We start from the raw sequence: 18366 nt of genomic DNA, 5'->3' as shown, positions 1-18366 counted from the left end.
AGATGGTCAGCCAGTTCCAGGCCATGATGCAGTCCCACTGGAATAAGGTCCTCTGGCTCTTTGCCACTAGCAGCACTTCCCTCCAGCCTTCACCCAAAACCCCACACCAGGAGGCTAAAGCAGACCCCAAATCAGAATTTCTTCCCCCCTGACCCACACAAAAAGACCCCAAAGGGGGAGATTCTCTGCAGCAACACAAACATTCATTGCACATATCCAGTCCAGGGGCCATAGTTTGAGGACCCCTAATTTTATCACCGACCACCAGTGATCCACAAACCATCAGTTGGTGACCACTGATCTAAGGCTTCTCCTTTCCCTTTTCCACTAGCTGACAGCTCCTTGGAAAATGTGTCATGCTATTCTCTTGCTCAGAAATGCTACTAAAGGTGGTGCACTCTAGGTTTAGCCAAAAGGATTGTAATCTAGGAAAATCTAAATAGTTTTTCCCTTCCGTACTGGTTTTTTTTTTAATAGAGGGTGACAAAAGGTTTTATGATATTTTTACTTTGCAAAGAAATCTAGGAAAGCAATTTTTTTTTTATAAAAAAAGTTTTATTTTTACAATCATATCCAACAGCTCATCCAATGTACAGTTATATACAATTAGTCGGGCTTGCCCAGTCACCACCCCCCTTTTAACTCTCTTCCCTCTTCTATCTTCTTCTACTTTCCAGACCTTCCTCTCCTTCTCTTATCTACATCCTCTCCTCCCTCCACCCTACGCCTTCCTTCTCCCTCTTCTACCCCTCTTCCTTCCTCTTCTCCCTCTTCTATCCCTCTTCTCCTCTTTCCTATCTCCTACTCTCTCCTCTTTTCTCCCTCCCCACCGTTCTAAAATGTAAGCAATTCTTAATCTTGGGGAAAGTTTGATTCTGTTCAGAAATTATTTTCTTCTTTTCAGATATGGAGAATTGTGACCGTTGTCCAGAGGATCAGTTTGCAAACCAAACTCACGATGAGTGCATTCCAAAGACCCTGAATTTCCCCTCCTTTGAAGAGCCACTGGGTATTACTCTGGTGTCTCTGTCTCTTCTTTTTTCCCTGGTTACAGCTTTGGTGTTTACAATCTTCATTAAGCAACGGGACTCCCATTGTCAAAGCCAACAATCGCAACATCACCTACCTTCTTCTTATCGCTCTCTTTATCTGTTTCCTCTGCTCACTTCTGTTCATTGGAAAGCCCAATAGGGTGACCTGCCTCCTCCAACAAACAACATTTGACATCATTTTCTCTGTTGCGATCTCTTCTATATTGGCCAAAACTATCACGGTTGTTATAGCATTCCTGGCATCAAAGCAAGGAAGCCTTTTCCACAAATGGGTGGGGCAAAAGTTGGCCTATTCTATTATTTGGATCTGTTTCTTCATTCAACTAGGTATTTGTATTGTTTGGCTGAGTACTTCTCCTCCGTTTCCAAATTTTGACATTTATTTATTTTATTTATTTATTTTGTTACAACATCATACAAAAAGATTATATAGTATATAAAAATATATATGAGTAAATGTTAGGAGGTATAAGCATATATATATATATATAGGAAGAAGAAAGAAAAACAATAGGACAGGAACGGTAGGCACGTTTGTGCGCTTATGCACGCCCCTTATGGTCCTCTTAGGAATGGGGTGAGGTCCATAGTTGAAAGTTTTTGGTTAAAGCTTTTAGGATTATGGGAAGAGACCACAGAGTCAGGTAAAGTATTCCAAGCACTGATGATTCTGTTACAGAAGTCATATTTTCTTCAATCTAGATTAAAGCGGTTAACATTAAGTTTAAATCTATTGGTTGCCCTTGTATTATTGCAATTAAAGCTGAAGTAGTCTTTGACAGGAAGGACATTACAATAGATGATTCTGTGAGTTAAACTTAGGTCTTGTCGAAGGCAATGGAGTTCCAAGTTTTCTAAGCCTAGGATTTCAAGTCTGGTGGGATAAGGTATTTTGTTGTTTTCAGAGGAATGGAGAACTCTTCTTGTAAAATATTTCTGGACACGTTCAATTGTATTGATGTCAGAGATGTGGTGAGGGTTCCAAACAGGTGAGCTGTATTCTAGAATTGGTCTAGCAAATGTTTTATATGCTCTGGTTAGTAGTGTGGTGTTTTTGGAAAAGAAGCTACGCAAAATTAGGTTTACAACTCTTAGAGCTTTTTTTGCTATGTAGTTGCAGTGGGCTTTGGTACTTAGATCATTTGACATGAAAACTCCAAGGTCTTTAACGGGATGGGGGTCGTCTGTAAGGTAATGTCCATCTAGTATGTACTTAGTGGTGACACTCCATGGAGAAATCATAGTCGAATGTCATGAAGGTTCCATCACCATGTTTTACTGTGTCTTGGTCTATATGGGCTTATTGGCCCTTCTTAGCTTCACTGTGGCCTTCCTAGCCAGGAAGTTACCAGACAGTTTCAATGAAGCCAAGTTCATCACTTTCAGCATGTTGGTTTTCTGCAGCGTTTGGCTGACCTTTGTCCCCACCTACCTGAGCACCAAAGGAAAGTACATGGTGGCCGTGGAGATCTTCTCTATCCTGTCTTCTGGTGCCGGTTTACTGGGATGCATCTTCATCCCAAAAATCTATATAATTATATGGAGGCCTGAGCTCAACACTAGAGAACATTTAATATATAAGAAATAGTAGAACAAGGTGAACAAGGTGAATAGTAGAACAAGGCTAAGGTGAAGCACCCATCGATGTGAGTGATGCTGAATTCTTTGATTCAGTTGTGCACGACAAACTACTTCTGAAACTTAAATCTTATGGCATTTCTGGACTCCTACATAATTGGATAGCTGCATTCCTGTCAAACAGGCAAGAAGTGGTCAAAATAGGCAGTGCCTTATTAAATCTTGCACCTGTCAAAGGCGGTGTTCCCCAAGGCAGCGTTCTAGGTCCAACACTCTTTCTGCTATATCAACGACCTTTGTGATCAAATTATAAGCAGCTGTGTCCTCTTTGCCGATGATGTTAAACTATTCAACACCACAGACAACTTTGCTACCCTTCAAAATGATCTTGACTATGTATCTAAATGAACTAACAATTGGCAACTCCAAATCTCTGCTAACAAATGTTCAGTCCTGCACATTGGCAGTAGAAATAAGAACTTCAAATATTTGCTGGCTGGTAATGATCTAAAATGATCTGTCAAGGACCTAGGAGTACTCGTTTCTAAAGATCTAAGTCCCAGAGCTCACTTTAACATCATTGCAAAGAAGGCTTTAAGAGTTGTAAATCTTATTTTACGAAGTTTTCTCTCTGATAACACTGTACTCCAAACTAGGGCTCATAAAACCTTTGCCAGACCTATACTTGATTACTGTTTACCTGCCTGGAACCCTCACTGTATTTCAGGCATCATTACATTAGAGAGGGTCCAGAGATATTTTATTAGGAGAGTTCTCAAATCTTCTTCTCGAAATAAAATTCCCTATACCACCAGACTTGAAATCTTAGGTCTAGAAAGCCTCGAACTACATCGTCTACGTTTCGACCTATGCTTACTTCATAAGATTATTTACCAAAATGTTCTACCTGTAAATGAATACTTTAATTTCAACCATAATAATACAAGGGCCATCAATAGATTTAAACTCAATGTAATTCGCTCTAATCTTAATTATAGAAAATATGACTTTTGCAATAGAGTAGTAAATGTCTGGAACAATCTACCTGATCCTGTTGTTAGTCTCTCTAATCCCCATACCTTTTATCATAAACTGTCTACCGTGGACCTTTCATGATTCTTAAGAGATCCCTAAAGGAGCATGCATAAACACACCAGCGTGCCTACCATCCCTGTCCTACTGTTCCCAATTATATATAATCATTCTATGTGTTTATGGCTATGTTTTACCTATTTATATCCTTTTTTGTGTGTATGTGCCAAAAATTTTCCATGTGTCCATATCTGTGTCTACTCTGTTACTTGTTTTCTTGTATTTGTTGACAAATTAAATAAATAATAAATGTTTCCTATGGCATTTCAGAAATGTGTTCTCTTCAGCATTTCTACAGGTAGGAGTTACCAGCTCTCCAGTTGTAACAAACACTATGATTAAATTACCAGATCAATTCTCCTGTGGCTCTCAAGATGCTTCTCAGGAAATAGCAAGGGGAAATAAAAGAATAGATAAAAATCTATATAGTATTCACAAATGAGGGTAATTCCTCAAAACTGGTTGAAGTGTTCTCCAACCATAAGAGAAAAGGTGCCCTAAATTGGGTTCCCAGGACTTTGTAACATTTCCTGCCCATAACATAAATGTATGTTCCTTCTGGATGTCCTGCTAATATTATTAGACTACCAATTATTTCCACAAGTGACAGGTTCTCCTAAATTTCAGTAAGTGGAACTTCCTCCATTCTCTCACATGCGTAAGAGATACCAGGACAACCATATTGGAGGATCTTATAACATCATTGAAATTCTGCTAAAACTTCACAGCGGGAGGACCAAGGGAAAATATTGCGTTGACCAACATTTTCTTCCTTAAAGTGCTAGTGAAGAAAGAGACTAACAATCAGGTATTCTGATCAAGAACATCCAGACTTAAGTGAGGATTAAGAAAAGGGATCACATCAATGATTGAGGCATGACAGGTTCTTAAGACAGATCTCAACAGCGCTAACAGCTTTTCCACTATTTATTTATTATTTATTTATTTATTTATTTAATCACATTTTTATACCGCCTTATCTCCCGAGGGACTCAGGGCGGTTTATAATTTATAATACCACCTTTGAATCAAGACAATACAGGATAGACCAAATGAAAAGAAATATTGGGTGTTATTGCCATATTATTGCTTCCAGAATTGGCCATGAAGGTACAGCCCCTTAAGTGCACTGGAGATGAAGCCATTCAAATTCCACAGGAGTGGTACCAAGAAGGAGAATTTTTAATTGGTGGATTGATGTCCCATGTTCACTACATGTTCCCCGAAATTATTTTCAATAGACATCCATCAGAGGAATCAGTTAACATCCCATTGTAAGAAATCACTCTCTCACACCTGATTTTAATCTGATCCTGTTCTCTTCTTTCCATCTCTGTAAATCAGAAAGATTATATCATTGTGTGTTAAAGAATATAAATGTATGATGGGCAAATCTTTTACAAATGCTTGATAAATACAAATGTTTTGTTAAGTCAACATCCTATTTTCTAACTTAACCAAGGGACAATCAACCGGATACTGCATTGAGAACTGGAACCTCTTCCCAGTTGGAGAAATAAAAGCACTAATTCACCATAACATAAAAGGCTCTATAATATTTTAAATATGTGTTTTTCTACACTTAACCTTTCCTTAGACCATTGAACCAGCAATGCATTGACCAGGGAATAAAAAATAATTTCCAAAATGTTGTGAAGACATTAATACCATGTCTCTATTTTTTTCTCAATCTTTTCTTCACCACAGACCTCTTTTAAAGACCATGGGCCATGGCCATGGACCCCTAAGACTTACTCAAGTTTTAAAGTGTTTGTAGACCACCACCCCCTGTGACAAGATTTCTAAAGATCTAAGTGCCAGAGCCCACTGTAACAACATTGCCAAAAAGGCACTAAGAGTTGTTAACCTAATCTTGCGTAGCTTCTTCTCTGGTAATATTGTACTATTAACTAGAGCATACAAAACATTTGCTAGACCAATTCTTGAATACAGCTCATCTGTCTGGAACCCGCACTGCATATCGGACATAAATACAATTGAGAGAGTCCAGAGATATTTCACAAGAAAAGTCCTCCACTCCTCCTCTCGCAATAAAATACCTTATGCCACAGACTCCAAATTTTGGGCTTAGACAACTTAGAACTACACCAACTTCAATCTGACCTAAGCTTAGTACATAAAATTATCTATCACAATGTCGTCCTACTTGTCAATAACTACTTCAGCTTCAACCATAATACATGAGCAAATAATAGATACAAACTCAGGGTAAACCGCTCCAAACTCGATTGCAGAAAATATGACTTCAGTAACAGAGTGGTCAGTGCCTGGAATGCACTACCTGACTCTGTAGTTTCTTCCCCAACCCCCCAAAACTTTAAGCTTAAACTGTCTACTGTTGACCTCACCCCACTGTTGATCTTCCTAAGAGGTCTGTAAGGGGCATGCATAAGTGCACCTGCATGCCTACTGTCCCTGTCCTAATATTCCTTTTTATTTACTCTTTTCATGTATCCAAATTATGTTTACACTTTTACCTGTTATCTTATATATGATTGACAAATAAATAAAATACAATAAATAAAAAATAAACCTAGTTGAGAAACATTGGATTAGATATTTGAGGTCCACCTGTCCTACTTCAAAAAAGATCATAGAGCAGCTTATGATCTTTGACAGAGCAATTCAAAGCTCAAACACAAAAGTTTGCCGCAATAGTCGAACTCACAAGCTTAAGCTCTTAGAGGAGAAACAGTTTACTATGGAAGGAAACATGAACTTCTAAATATATGGCTATGTTCTTCAGCTTTACTTTCCTCATCACTGAGACCCCCACCCCACCCCCAGCCTGGAATATTTATCCATAAATTAGTTCCACTCAACTCAGATTCTCATGGAAAATTCAACCCATTTCATTTTTTTCCGACTCAGTAGCCCCTTCAAAGCTTTGAGGCACTTTTTCTGGAGGATTTAATGTTTATTCCTATCTAACGTTTTGTCTCATTTCAAAGAGCAAAATATTTATTTTTTACCACACTCAATGGATTGGATTGTGATTTATTGTAAAACCGATTAATTTATCGGATTACAATAAATAGTAATAAGGTGACAATAGATTAAATGAAAAATTACAGAGGACTAAAACTTGCATGGAGCTTTAAGATGAAAATAATCTCTTTTCTAAGGAAGGGAAAAATAGGAATTCTTCTGTAGACCTCTTTAACATAACATAATAACAGAGTTGGAGGGGACCTTGAAAGCCTTCTAGTCCAACCCCCTGCCCAGGCAGGAAACTCTACACCATTTCAGACAAATAGCTATCCAACATTTTCTTAAAAATTTCCAGTGTTGGAGCATTCACAACTTCTGCAGGCAAGTTGTTCCATTTATTGATTGTTATAACTGTCAGGAAATTTCTCCTTAGTTCTAAGTTGCTTCTCTCCTTGATCAGTTTCCACCCATTGCTTCTTGTTCTACCCTCAGGTGCTTTGGAGAAAAGTTTGACTCTCTCTTCTTTGTGGCAACCCCTGGGATATTGGAACATTGCTATCATGTATCCCCTAGTCCTTCTTTTCATTAAACTAGACATACCGAGTTCCTGCAACCGTTCTTCATATGTTTTAGCCTCCTTAACAACTATTCAGATATTTCAGAAATTAAATCCTTCTGTAATGTCTTTCATACTTCCTCCTATTCATCTGAGAGAGCGCAATACTTGGTACTCAGTTATGTAGAAGACCCTTCCTTTAACTTGCATGGTCTATCACAGTTTAAGTAACTGTTAAGTGTGCAACTAAATAATCTTGAATATTAAGAAACAAATTGTGAAAATTCTACAATATCTCTAGTATACACAGGACAAGGTGAGTATAGGAAAGCAAAATCAAAACATATTTCATGTTATTTCTTTTCCTTGCTGGGTATCTTCTTTAATGAAAAGAAGGACTGGGGATGACATGATAGCAGTGCTGCAGTAAATCAGGGGCTGCCAGAAAGAATAGTGGTGGAGGGGGAGGTCAATCTATTCTCCAAAGCATCTGAAGGCAGAAAGAGAAGCAATGGATGGAAACTCATCAGGGACAGAACCAAACTACCAGTAGAACTCAGGAGAAATTTCCTGACAGTTAGAACAATTAGTCAGTGGAACAACTTGCCTCCAGAAGTTATGGGTGCTTCAACACTGGAAGTTTTTAAGAAGAGTAGAGAGTTGGAATAGAAGACCCCTGAGGTCCCTTTCCATTCTAGTGTTCTGTTCTGTTCTGTTCTGTTCTGTTCCGTTCCGTTCCGTTCTACTGTAGTGGCATAATGCATAGTAAAATTCTCTTTTGAAGCAAGTCACTTTATTTGCAGCGTGGTGACAAAGTTCTACCAACACATCTTGGCGTTAGTGTTTGCTGTGAAAGAGATCAACAAGGATCCTGACATCTTGCCCAACATCACTCTGGGATTCCACATCTACGACAGCTACTCTGATTCTCAAATGACCTATCGTACCACTCTGGACCTGCTTTTTAAGTCGCATAAAATCGCCCCCGACTGTATTTGTGGGACTGAAAAGAAAATTGTGGGAATCATCGGAGGGATGAGTCCTGAAACGTCCATACGCATGGCAGAAATTTTGCAGCTTTTCAAGATTCCACAGGTTGGAGCCATAGATTAGGATGGGGAGAGTTGTGGAATTACTATTATCACACAGATTATAATCTGTTCATTTTCCCATCAAGGAACATGGTTTATCAGATGTAGAATTTGGCAGAAAAGCAACAATATAAGGTGTAGAGTTTGACTAATCTAGGTTTCACTTATATGGCTGCTTTCAAAAGTTGTAAGATAAATTCACATTTAAAGAATTTTAGAGCATATTTGAATTTTCATTTTCACTTTATCAAATGCCTTACTGAAGTCCAATTAAATAACATGCAAGTATTCCTCTGGTCCGTAAATTTTGTCACTGACTAAGAATGCAATTAAATTTGTCTGGCATGATTTGTTTTTGACATTTGTTTTTGACCCAAGTTGGGTTTTGGTTATTACTTTGTTTGCCTCTAGATGTTCACTGATTCATTGCTTGACTATTTTTTCCAGAATTTTGCCAGGTACTGAGGTTAGGTTGATAGGTATATAGTTTCCTGGATCTATTTTTTTTTTTCATTTTTGAAGATCAACTCTTTTCCAGTCCTCTGATAGTTCCCAGATGCTCCAGGATCTTTGACAAATATAGTTCAGTGGTTCTGAGATCATGTCTGCCCAGTCCTTCAGAACCTTAAGGTGTAATCCATCTGGTCCTGGTGATTTGAACTCGTCTAGAATGGACAGGTGCTCACTTACTGTTTTCTTCCCTATTTTAACTTGTGATCTTAATCTCTTTTTATGGTGCTGTTTCTGATAGGTTGGACTGTTTTTCTTTTTGTGTAAAGACGAACACAAAAAATGAGTTAAGTAGTGCTGCTTTCTCTATGTTGATAGATAGGTGATAGATGATAGATAGATAGATAGATAGATAGATAGATAGATAGATAGATAGATAGATAGATAGATAGATAGATAGAGGTAAAGGTTCCCCTCACACATATGTGCTAGTCATTCCTGACTCTAGGGGGCGGTGCTGATCTCCATTTCAAAGCTGAAGAGCCAGCGCTATCTGAAGACGTCTCTGTGGTCATGTGGCCGGCATACTCAACACCAAAGAGGCATGGAACGCTATTACTTTCCCCCCCAAAGGTGGTCCCTATTTTTCTACTTGCATTTTTTACATGCTTTCGAACTGCTAGGTTGGCAGAAGCTGGGACAAGTAACGGGAGCTCACCCCATTATGCGGCACTAGGGATTCGAACCACTGAACTGCCGACCTTTCGATCAACAAGCTCAGCATCTTAGCCATTAAGCCACCATGTCCCTTGATAGATAGACAGACAGACAGACAGACAGACAGACAAACAGACAGAAAGACAGGACAGGACAGGACAGGACAGGACAGGACAGGACAGGACAGGATAGGATACATAGGCAGACAGGCAGTATCTCTAAACCAAATTAAACTATTTCCACATTGTGAAAGATAAAGTGATTAAAAATCTATAAAAATAGAATGCATCCATCGATACTTTCACTTACTTTATTATTCCCTCTCTTTCTCCTATTCCTCTTTTCTTTCCTTTAGATTTCATATGGCTCATTTCATTTAGTAGTGACAGATGAATCACGTTTCCCTCCTTTTTATCGCATGGCCCCCGATGAAGATCTCCAGTACGAAGGTTTAGTCCAGCTCCTCCTCTACTTTGGATGGAAATGGGTAGGATTTGTCATTGCAGATGACAAACATGGAGAACGCTTTATACAAACTCTGGAACCCCTGTTCTCGCAAAATGAAATCTGCTCTGAATTCACCGAAAGAATTGATAGAAATTTTCATTTTTATGAACCATCTGACATGGTTGACCGAATTGTGAGTCATGTTACTGTATTCACTGAGAAAACGGCGAATGTTATTATTATATATGGAGAAAATACCGTCTTTATGTGGCTGGTCTCTATTATACTAGTGACTTCGAATTTTATTTCAACAGCTCTTGATACTTCACAGAAGCATTCCACACAAAAAATGTGGATCGCAATGGCCCAAAACGATTTCACATTACATGCCTTCCAAAGGGAGCTTGATATGCAAATATTCCATGGAGCCATTTCCTTCTCGATTTCCAAAAAAGAACTTCCAGGTTTCCAACAATACGTACAGGCTGTCACCCCTTCTGGGGAAAATCAGGATGGCTTTATTAGAGATGTCTGGAACCAGGCTTTTAGCTGCTCAGTACCAAATAAAGATGCTCCTGAAGATGGGGAGTGTACTGGAGAAGAAAGACTGGAGGATCTTCCCGCGCCGTTCTTTGAAACCAGCATACTTAGCCATAGTTACAGTATCTATAATGCTGTCTGTGCTCTGTCTCAAGCCTTACATGCTGCTCACACAATTAGGACACATCAGAAAGTACAAAAGGACATGGATCAAACGCGATCAAAGATTGTAAAAGCCTGGCAGGTGAGATTTCCTCTTTCTCGGTTCTCTTTTAAAAGATTCTTCATGATTAAAACAGAGTGCCGAGTTCTTAAAGACTCTACGGATCATTGTAGGTCAGCTATCTAAAGATCATAGATGGTTTTTTTTTGTTTTTGTTTTTTATTTGAATTTATATCCCGCCCTTCTCTGAAGACTCAGGGCGGCTTACACAGTGTTAAGCAATAGTCTTCATCCATTTGTATATTATATACAAAGTCAATTTTATTGCCCCCAACAATCTGGGTCCTCATTTTACCTACCTTATAAAGGATGGAAGTTTGTTCCTGACCGTTTGAGCAGCCACAGGCACATTTGTGGCCTGTTGGAGGTCATTTTGCAGGGCTCTGGTAGTGTTCCTCCTGTCTCTCCTTGCACAAAGGTGGAGATAGCGGTCCTGCTGCTGGGTTGTTGCCCTCCTACAGCCTCCTCCACATCTCCTGATGTACTGGCCTGTCTCCTGGTAGCGCCTCCATGCTCTGGACACTACGCTGACAGACACAGCAAACCTTCTTGCCACAGCTCGCATTGATGTGCCATCCTGGATGAGCTGCACTACCTGAGCCACTTGTGTGGGTTGTAGACTCCGTCTCATGCTACCACTAGAGTGACAGCACCGCCAGCATTCAAAAGTGACCAAACCATCAGCCAGAAAGCATAGGAACTGAGATGTGGTCTGTGGTCACCACCTGCAGAACCACTCCTTTATTGGGGATGTCTCGCTACCTGCCTATGCTTTCCACCTGTTGTCTATTCCATGTGCACAACAGCATGTAGAATTGAATGTCAATTAGTGTTGCTACCTAAGCAGACAGTTTGCACAGGTACCGTATATCTGGTACCTTGCTCAATAGTAGTAACTGTGAGAGGGATCTTGGAGTTCTAGTGGACAACCATTTAGATATAAGCCAGCAGTGTGCAGCAGCTGCCAAAAACGCCAACACAGTTCTGGGCTGCATAAACAAGAGGGATAGTATCAAGATCATGTGAAGTGTTAATACCACTTTATAATGCCTTGGTAAGGCCACACTTGGAATACTGCATTCAGTTTTGGTCGCCACGATGTAAAAAAGATGCTGAGACTCTAGAAAGAGTGCAGAGAACAGCAACAAAGATGATTAGGGGACTGCAGGCTAAAACATATGAAGAACGGTTGCAGGAACTGGGTATGTCTAGTTTAAGAAAAAGAAGGACTAGGGGAGACATGATAGCAGTGTTCCAATATCTCAGGGGCTGCCACAGAGAAGTGGGAATCAGGCTGTTCTCCAAAGCACCTGAGTGTAGAACAAGAAGCAATGGGTGGAAACTGATCAAGGAAAGAAGCAACTTAGAACTAAGGAGAAATTTCCTGACAGTTAGAACAATTAATAAGTAGAACGACTTGCCTGCATAAGTTGTGAATGCTCCAACACTGGAAATTATTAAGAAAATGTTGAATAACCATCTGTCTGAGATGGTGTAGGGTTTCCTGCCTGGGCAGGGGGTTGGACTAGAAGGTTGGACTACAAGGTCCCTTCCAACTCTGTTGTTGTTATTGTTGTTGTTATATTAAGTTTGATTTCACAGAAGTGTGATTGACTCGGAGTTATATTGCGTTGTTTAAGTGTTCCCTTTATTTTTTTGAGCAGCTTATATTACTTCCCACAGCGTGGAAAAAAGCAGAGATGGTTAAATCAATTGCTTTATATGAAGAAAAGAACATATTTAATTTTGTTTCTATTTGGAAAAGACCTCTAGATTTTGTGCTTAAGTTGGAAAAAATGAAACTTTGATTTTGGTTTTGTTGATTAGATAAGTTCATTGTTATAGAAATGGCTCATAAATACATATGTGTAAGAGCAAAGAGCTGAGGAAGTAATGGTATTATTGTCACGGGTGGGTTCTATTTACCTTCACTACTGGTTCGCAATGGGAACACGTACACTCCTGACATCCGGGTGGGTGGGCGGAGCTTCCCGCCACCATTACTACCGGTTCTTGAGAACTGATCTGAACCGGGGGCAACCCACCACTGTATTATCTTCTACTGTGCTAAAAAGAGACAAAATGTGGTGTTTTTTTTCTTTTTCCACTTTTACCTGACACTCTCTTTTTCCCTTTTTTTCTATCCTAGTTTCCCATTATTTTTATTTTCCTTTCTATTTTATATTCCAATCAACTAATACAAAATATGAAACCCCAAGAGTTACAAAAATTTTAGAAAATACATTGGAGGGAAATCCAGGAATCAGTTCTGAAACTTAGGAAAAGTTTGATTCTGTTCAGAAACTCTTTTCTTTTTTTCAGACATGGAGAATTGTGATAGTTGCCCAGAGGATCAATTTCCAAACGAAGCTCACGATGAGTGCATTCCAAAGACAATGAATTTCCTCTCCTTTAAAGAGCCACTGGGCATTACTCTGGTGTGGTTGGCTCTTCTCTTTTCCTTCTCCACAATTATTGTGCTTGCAATTTTCATTAAGCAACGAGACACTCCCATTGTCAAAGCCAACAATCGCAACATCACCTACCTTCTACTTATCTCCCTCTTTCTCTGTTTCCTCTCCTCTCTTCTGTTTTATTTATTTATTTATTTATTTATTATTCGAATTTATATACCGCCCTATCTCCCAAAGGACTCAGGGCGGTTCACAGGCATATAAGACATCAATATACAAATTAAAATAATCCTTAAAAAACTTTCATTGTTCATTGGACAGCCCAATAGGGCGACCTGCCTCCTCCGACAAACAACATTTGGCATCATCTTCTCTATTGCGATCTCTTCTATATTGGCCAAAACCATCACCGTTGTTATAGCATTCCTAGCCTCAAAGCCAGGAAGTCTATTCCACAAATGGGTGGGGCAAAAGTTGGCCTATTCTATTATCTGGTTCTGCTCCTTCATTCAAGTAGGTATTTGTATTGTTTGGCTGAGTACGTCTCCTCTACTTCCGGATTTAGACATGGAGACCCTCCATGGAGAAATCATAGTCGAATGTCATGAAGGTTCCATCACCATGTTTTACTACATGGGCCTCTTGGCTCTCCTCAGCTTTACTGTGGCTTTTTTAGCCAGGAAGTTACCAGACAGTTTCAATGAAGCCAAGTTCATTACTTTCAGCATGTTGGTTTTCTGCAGTGTTTGGCTGACCTTTGTCCCCACCTATCTGAGCACCAAAGGGAAGTACATGGTGGCTGTGGAGATCTTCTCTATCCTGTCTTCCAGTGCTGGCTTACTGGGATGCATCTTCATCCCCAAAATCTATATAATTATATTGAGGCCCGAGCTCAACACTAGAGAACATTTAGTACATAAGAAATAGAAGAACGAGATCAGATTTTGAATAAGTAAATACTAATTGGATCTATATGTAGAGCCACCCTCATAGCCATGAATAAATAAGTAATCTACTGGAGATGTGCATGTTTCAAACAATTACATTCAATATTTCTCTCTCAGCTTGTGTACATAGACAAAAAGTATCTTTTAGTAAACAATTACTAAATACTCAGGAGTACACAATGTAATCAGCACACAAGAAAATGGTCACATAAAAAAATATTTCTCTGCCTAGGTGAAAACAAGTATATCCAGATGAAACCTTTGTAGTTTTGTCACACAGATAGTGTGGTGGCCAAAATTGGGCTCAGGTAAACCAACCAACCAAACCACTCTGAAGATACAACATTATTTAAGTTACATACATGTAAGCAATAATACAGTATATTCTAGATCCCCAGCAAAGCTTTTTATTTTTTGCAGAGCACACATAAGCAAAAGCAAACCAGGACTTATATACATTTGCATTTATAAAAGCAATACAAAGGAAAAAGCTGATACTGAAGAAATTATAGGTGATAATGGAATATTTTAGAGAAACCCATCCATGTGACCATAATATTATTTTCCCTTCCTACTGGATCCCCATGCTAGTTATCCTATCACTGGGATACGGTCAATGAAAGAAACAATTTGGTTTTCTGAGCCACAGGCAGTGGTGGGCTGCTGCAGATTCGGACTAGTTCGGCTGAACCGGTAGTTCTGTCCAGTGGCTGACCCCGCTCACCCGCCATAGCACTATCTTGTCCTATATAATTGCCAGCTTTTCTTTTTTTTCCTTTTTTTAAAATATATTTTTATTGTTTACATTTAAATATATTGAATACAGTGTAATTGTCCTGACATTCCACCTGTCATGAAACAAAGATAAAAACAAATAACATATATATACTATTTTAAATGGTACTAGTGTTGTACAATTACTTTTGACCATCATATTCTCGAATGTCAACTAATCTATCATTCTATTACCTACATTCTAATACATACAGAGTATCTCTTTCCATGTCCACCTAACCTGATTCTTTCACATTCCAACTTCTACCTCATGTTTCCAACCATTGATAAAATCTATTCCATGTAGCCTAATATTCTGTATCTCCTTTGTCTTTTATTTTTAGTGTTAGTCTGTCCATTTCCACACAGACTAGTATCTTTATTTGTTTATTTTTATTTATTTATTTGTTGAATATGCATTAGATAATATATTTAAGTATAAGCATGAATTGAATACATAAAATGAATACAATTAAAGGGAACATTAGGACAGGGATGGTAGGCATGTTGGTGCTCTTATGCACGCCCCTTACAGACCTCTTAGGAATGGGGTGAGATCAACAGTAGACAGTCTTAGGTTAAAATTTTGAGGATTTTGGGATGAAACCACAGAGTCAGGTAATGCATTCCAGACATTGACCACTCTGTTGCTGAAGTCATATTTTCTGCAATCAAGTTTGGTGTGGTTTATAATAATAATAATAATAATAATAATAATAATAATAATAATAATAATAATAATAATAATAATAATAATAATAATAATAATAATAATAATAATATTTTAATTTGTATACCGCCCTTCTCCCGAAGGACTCAGGGCAGTGAACAGGCAGATAAAATACAAATACACACAATAATTAAAAACATCCCTTAAAAAACTAATTTAAATGCCCAAATGTTTACCTTAAGTTTGTATCTATTGTGTGTTTGTGTATTGTTGTGGTTGAAGCTGAAGTTGTCATTGACAGGTAGGACATTGTAGCAGATGATTTTATGAGCTATGCTTAGGTCATACCGAAAGCAGCATAGTTCTAAATTTTCTAAGCCCAAAATTTCAAGCCTGGTGGCATAAGGTATTCTGTTGTGAGCAGAGGAGTGGAGGACTCATATTGTGAAATATTTCTGGACACATTCAATTGTATTAATGTCCAATATGCAGTGCGGGTTCCAGACAGACAAGCTGTATTCAAGAATTGGTCTAGCAAATGTTTTGTATCTTCCTTATCATCTCTTCCTCTGATGGGATGTTATCTCTTTTCCACTGCTACGCATGCACAATTCTTGCTGCAGTCAAGATGTGTAATATAAGGTATATTGTCCCTTTATCATAGCCATCTGATATAATGCCTAATAAAAATAATTCTGGCTTAAACTCTATATATTATCTAATCATTTTTACTAACCAGATATGAATTTGTATCCAAAATTTCCTTGCCTTTATACAGTTTCACCACATGTGGTAATATGTGCCAGGTATTTGTTTACATTTCCAACAGTTTGGAGATATATTGCTAAACATTTTGGCCAATCTTGCCGGGGGAAGGTGCCGTTTTTTCGATGATGCGCACACACTCACATTTTCAGTTCCGGGTGAACCAGTTGTTACAACTGGCAGCAGCCCACCACTGGCCATAGGTTCCTGATTAAGTCTTGAGCCTTTCAACACCCTGGGACAGTCCAGCTTGTTCTGAATGTTGTCTTACAAGGGTGCTTTCTGCCATTTCTATGTATTGGGGGCATCTCATATATTGGTAATGTCCGAAACAGACTAAGGATAAATCCCATAAAAAGCAACGAAAACCATGAACAAGTGCACAACAGATTTATTGAAGAAAGACATACATTAAAAGATGAACATATTGTTGTGTCTGCGCCCCCCGAGCCGGCCCTGCTGCCAGAAAGTGACTTGGAGCTGGGCCTGCTGCCAGAAAGTGACTTGGACAGTGAGGGGGAAGGGCCGTCAGGACTTACCTCGGGAGCACCGGCTTCCCTGGCTCAGCTCCAGGAGCCAGAAACAGGCCAGGTGGAAGAGATAACGAGGCCTCCATCCCCTGACTCTTTCCCCCCAAGGCCACGCCTTCAGACCCAGCTGATGGCAATCAGGCTTGGTTGGACTCTAGGATTCGTAGGCAGAAGAGGAGGGAACAACAGAAGCAGGGTGGGGCAGGCCTAGGAAGTGCTGAGTCATGGAGCCACACCCCACAGGATATAAAAGGCAGCCAGAGCTGCTGTGTCTCTTTGTAACAAGCAAATCCACTGATTGAGCTGACGTTTGTTCCTGGGTGACTAACCAGCATCGTGGAAGATAACAGAGGCTCTTGGCAGACGCTGGCTATTCTGCTGCCAGAGCTGATAGTGCCGGCTAATTAAGCCATCACTCGGACAGAGGCAAGGGAAGACAGAACACATATATATCCCAAAAGATATATATATTAAAAATGCAAAAGGGTTCTCCGCCAATGCAGAGAACCTCTGGCCATTCTGAATAAATGGTTTAAATACATTTGCAGACACACAACAGGGCAATCAAAGTGCTCCCACCCATCATTGTTTTTCACACATTACGTAACAGTTTTGGCTTATTCAGCTGTGTCTTCTTCCTCTGGAAAGTCCTCTAACTTCCATACTTCCCCGTAATGAAGTCTCATTTACAGGAATCCCCCTTAATGATATCTCATTTACAAGAAATCCCATTTACAAGAACAATGCTTTTGCTTAAATTAGCATGTCCCGATTAAAAGGCACAAAACATATTTGTCCAGTATATTTCCATAGAACAGATATTATTCACGCCCTTGTTACCTCCCGCCTGGACTATTGCAATGCTCTCTACATGGGGCTCCCCTTGAAGAGCACCAGGAGGCTCCAGGTAGTCCAGAATGCGGCTGCGCGGGTGATACAGGGAGCACCGCATTGCTCCCATATAACACCTATCCTGCGTGGCCTGCACTCGCTGCCGGTAGCCTTCCGGGTGCAATTCAAGGTGTTAGTGACCACTTTAAAGCGCTCCATGGCTTTGGACCGGGCTATCTATGAGACCGCCTTCTGCCACCGATAGCCTCCCAACGACCAGTGCGCTCCCACAGAGTGGGCCTCCTCAGGGTGCCGTCAGCCAAACAATGTCAGTTGGCAGCCCCCAAGGGCAGAGCCTTCTCTGTGGCAGCACTGGCCCTTTGGAATGAGTTGCCTCTGGGGTTACGCAACTCCCCGACCTCTGGACCTTCAAACGTGAACTGAAGATTTTATTATTTCATCGTGTAGGACTAGCCTAAGTGTATTTTAAGTGTTTTTTAATTATAATTTTAAAGGGGTTTTATGTCGGTCTAATGACCGTTTTAGTTAATTTGGCCTACTAAATATTTGTTTTTAATTCCTTTTTAAATTTGCTATTTATATTCTGTGTAAACCGCCCTGAGTCCTTCGGGAGAAGGGCGGTATAGAAATTAAATTATCAATAAAATAAATAAATAAATAAACATACACTGCTAGCGTAGTACAGGTTAATCAAGGTTATAGGAGTACAATATGGC

The 18366-nt window shown here is 39.5% G+C and overlaps 1 protein-coding gene across 1 annotated transcript; it reads left to right on the top strand.

The window, feature by feature from the left end:
• Window positions 1–2259: 2259 nt before the first annotated feature.
• On the top strand, window positions 2260–14039 carry LOC131197912 (vomeronasal type-2 receptor 26-like). Its single transcript, XM_058182413.1, has 7 exons — window positions 2260–2542; window positions 4819–4996; window positions 8034–8325; window positions 9844–9975; window positions 10656–10719; window positions 13021–13285; window positions 13418–14039. The coding sequence occupies exons 1-7, from the start codon at window positions 2260–2262 to the stop codon at window positions 14037–14039; spliced, it is 1836 nt and encodes a 611-aa protein (XP_058038396.1).
• The last annotated feature ends 4327 nt before the right edge of the window (window positions 14040–18366 follow it).

The sequence above is a fragment of the Ahaetulla prasina genome, chromosome 4 (assembly GCF_028640845.1).
Source record: "Ahaetulla prasina isolate Xishuangbanna chromosome 4, ASM2864084v1, whole genome shotgun sequence".
In the NCBI taxonomy this organism is placed as follows: Eukaryota; Metazoa; Chordata; class Lepidosauria; order Squamata; family Colubridae; genus Ahaetulla; species Ahaetulla prasina.
The sequence above is the reverse complement of the archived record's forward strand: the minus strand, read 5'-3'. Positions and strand labels throughout refer to the sequence as shown.

Bases quoted from the DNA above. Each gene is read 5' to 3' on its own strand.
- LOC131197912 (XM_058182413.1), top strand. From the start codon at position 2,260: ATGTACTTAGTGGTGACACTCCATGGAGAAATCATAGTCGAATGTCAT. The intron at 9,976-10,655 runs GTAGGATTTGTC...TCACACAATTAG, and splicing joins TCTACTTTGGATGGAAATGG to GACACATCAGAAAGTACAAA. The intron at 10,720-13,020 runs GTGAGATTTCCT...TCTTTTTTTCAG, and splicing joins AGATTGTAAAAGCCTGGCAG to ACATGGAGAATTGTGATAGT.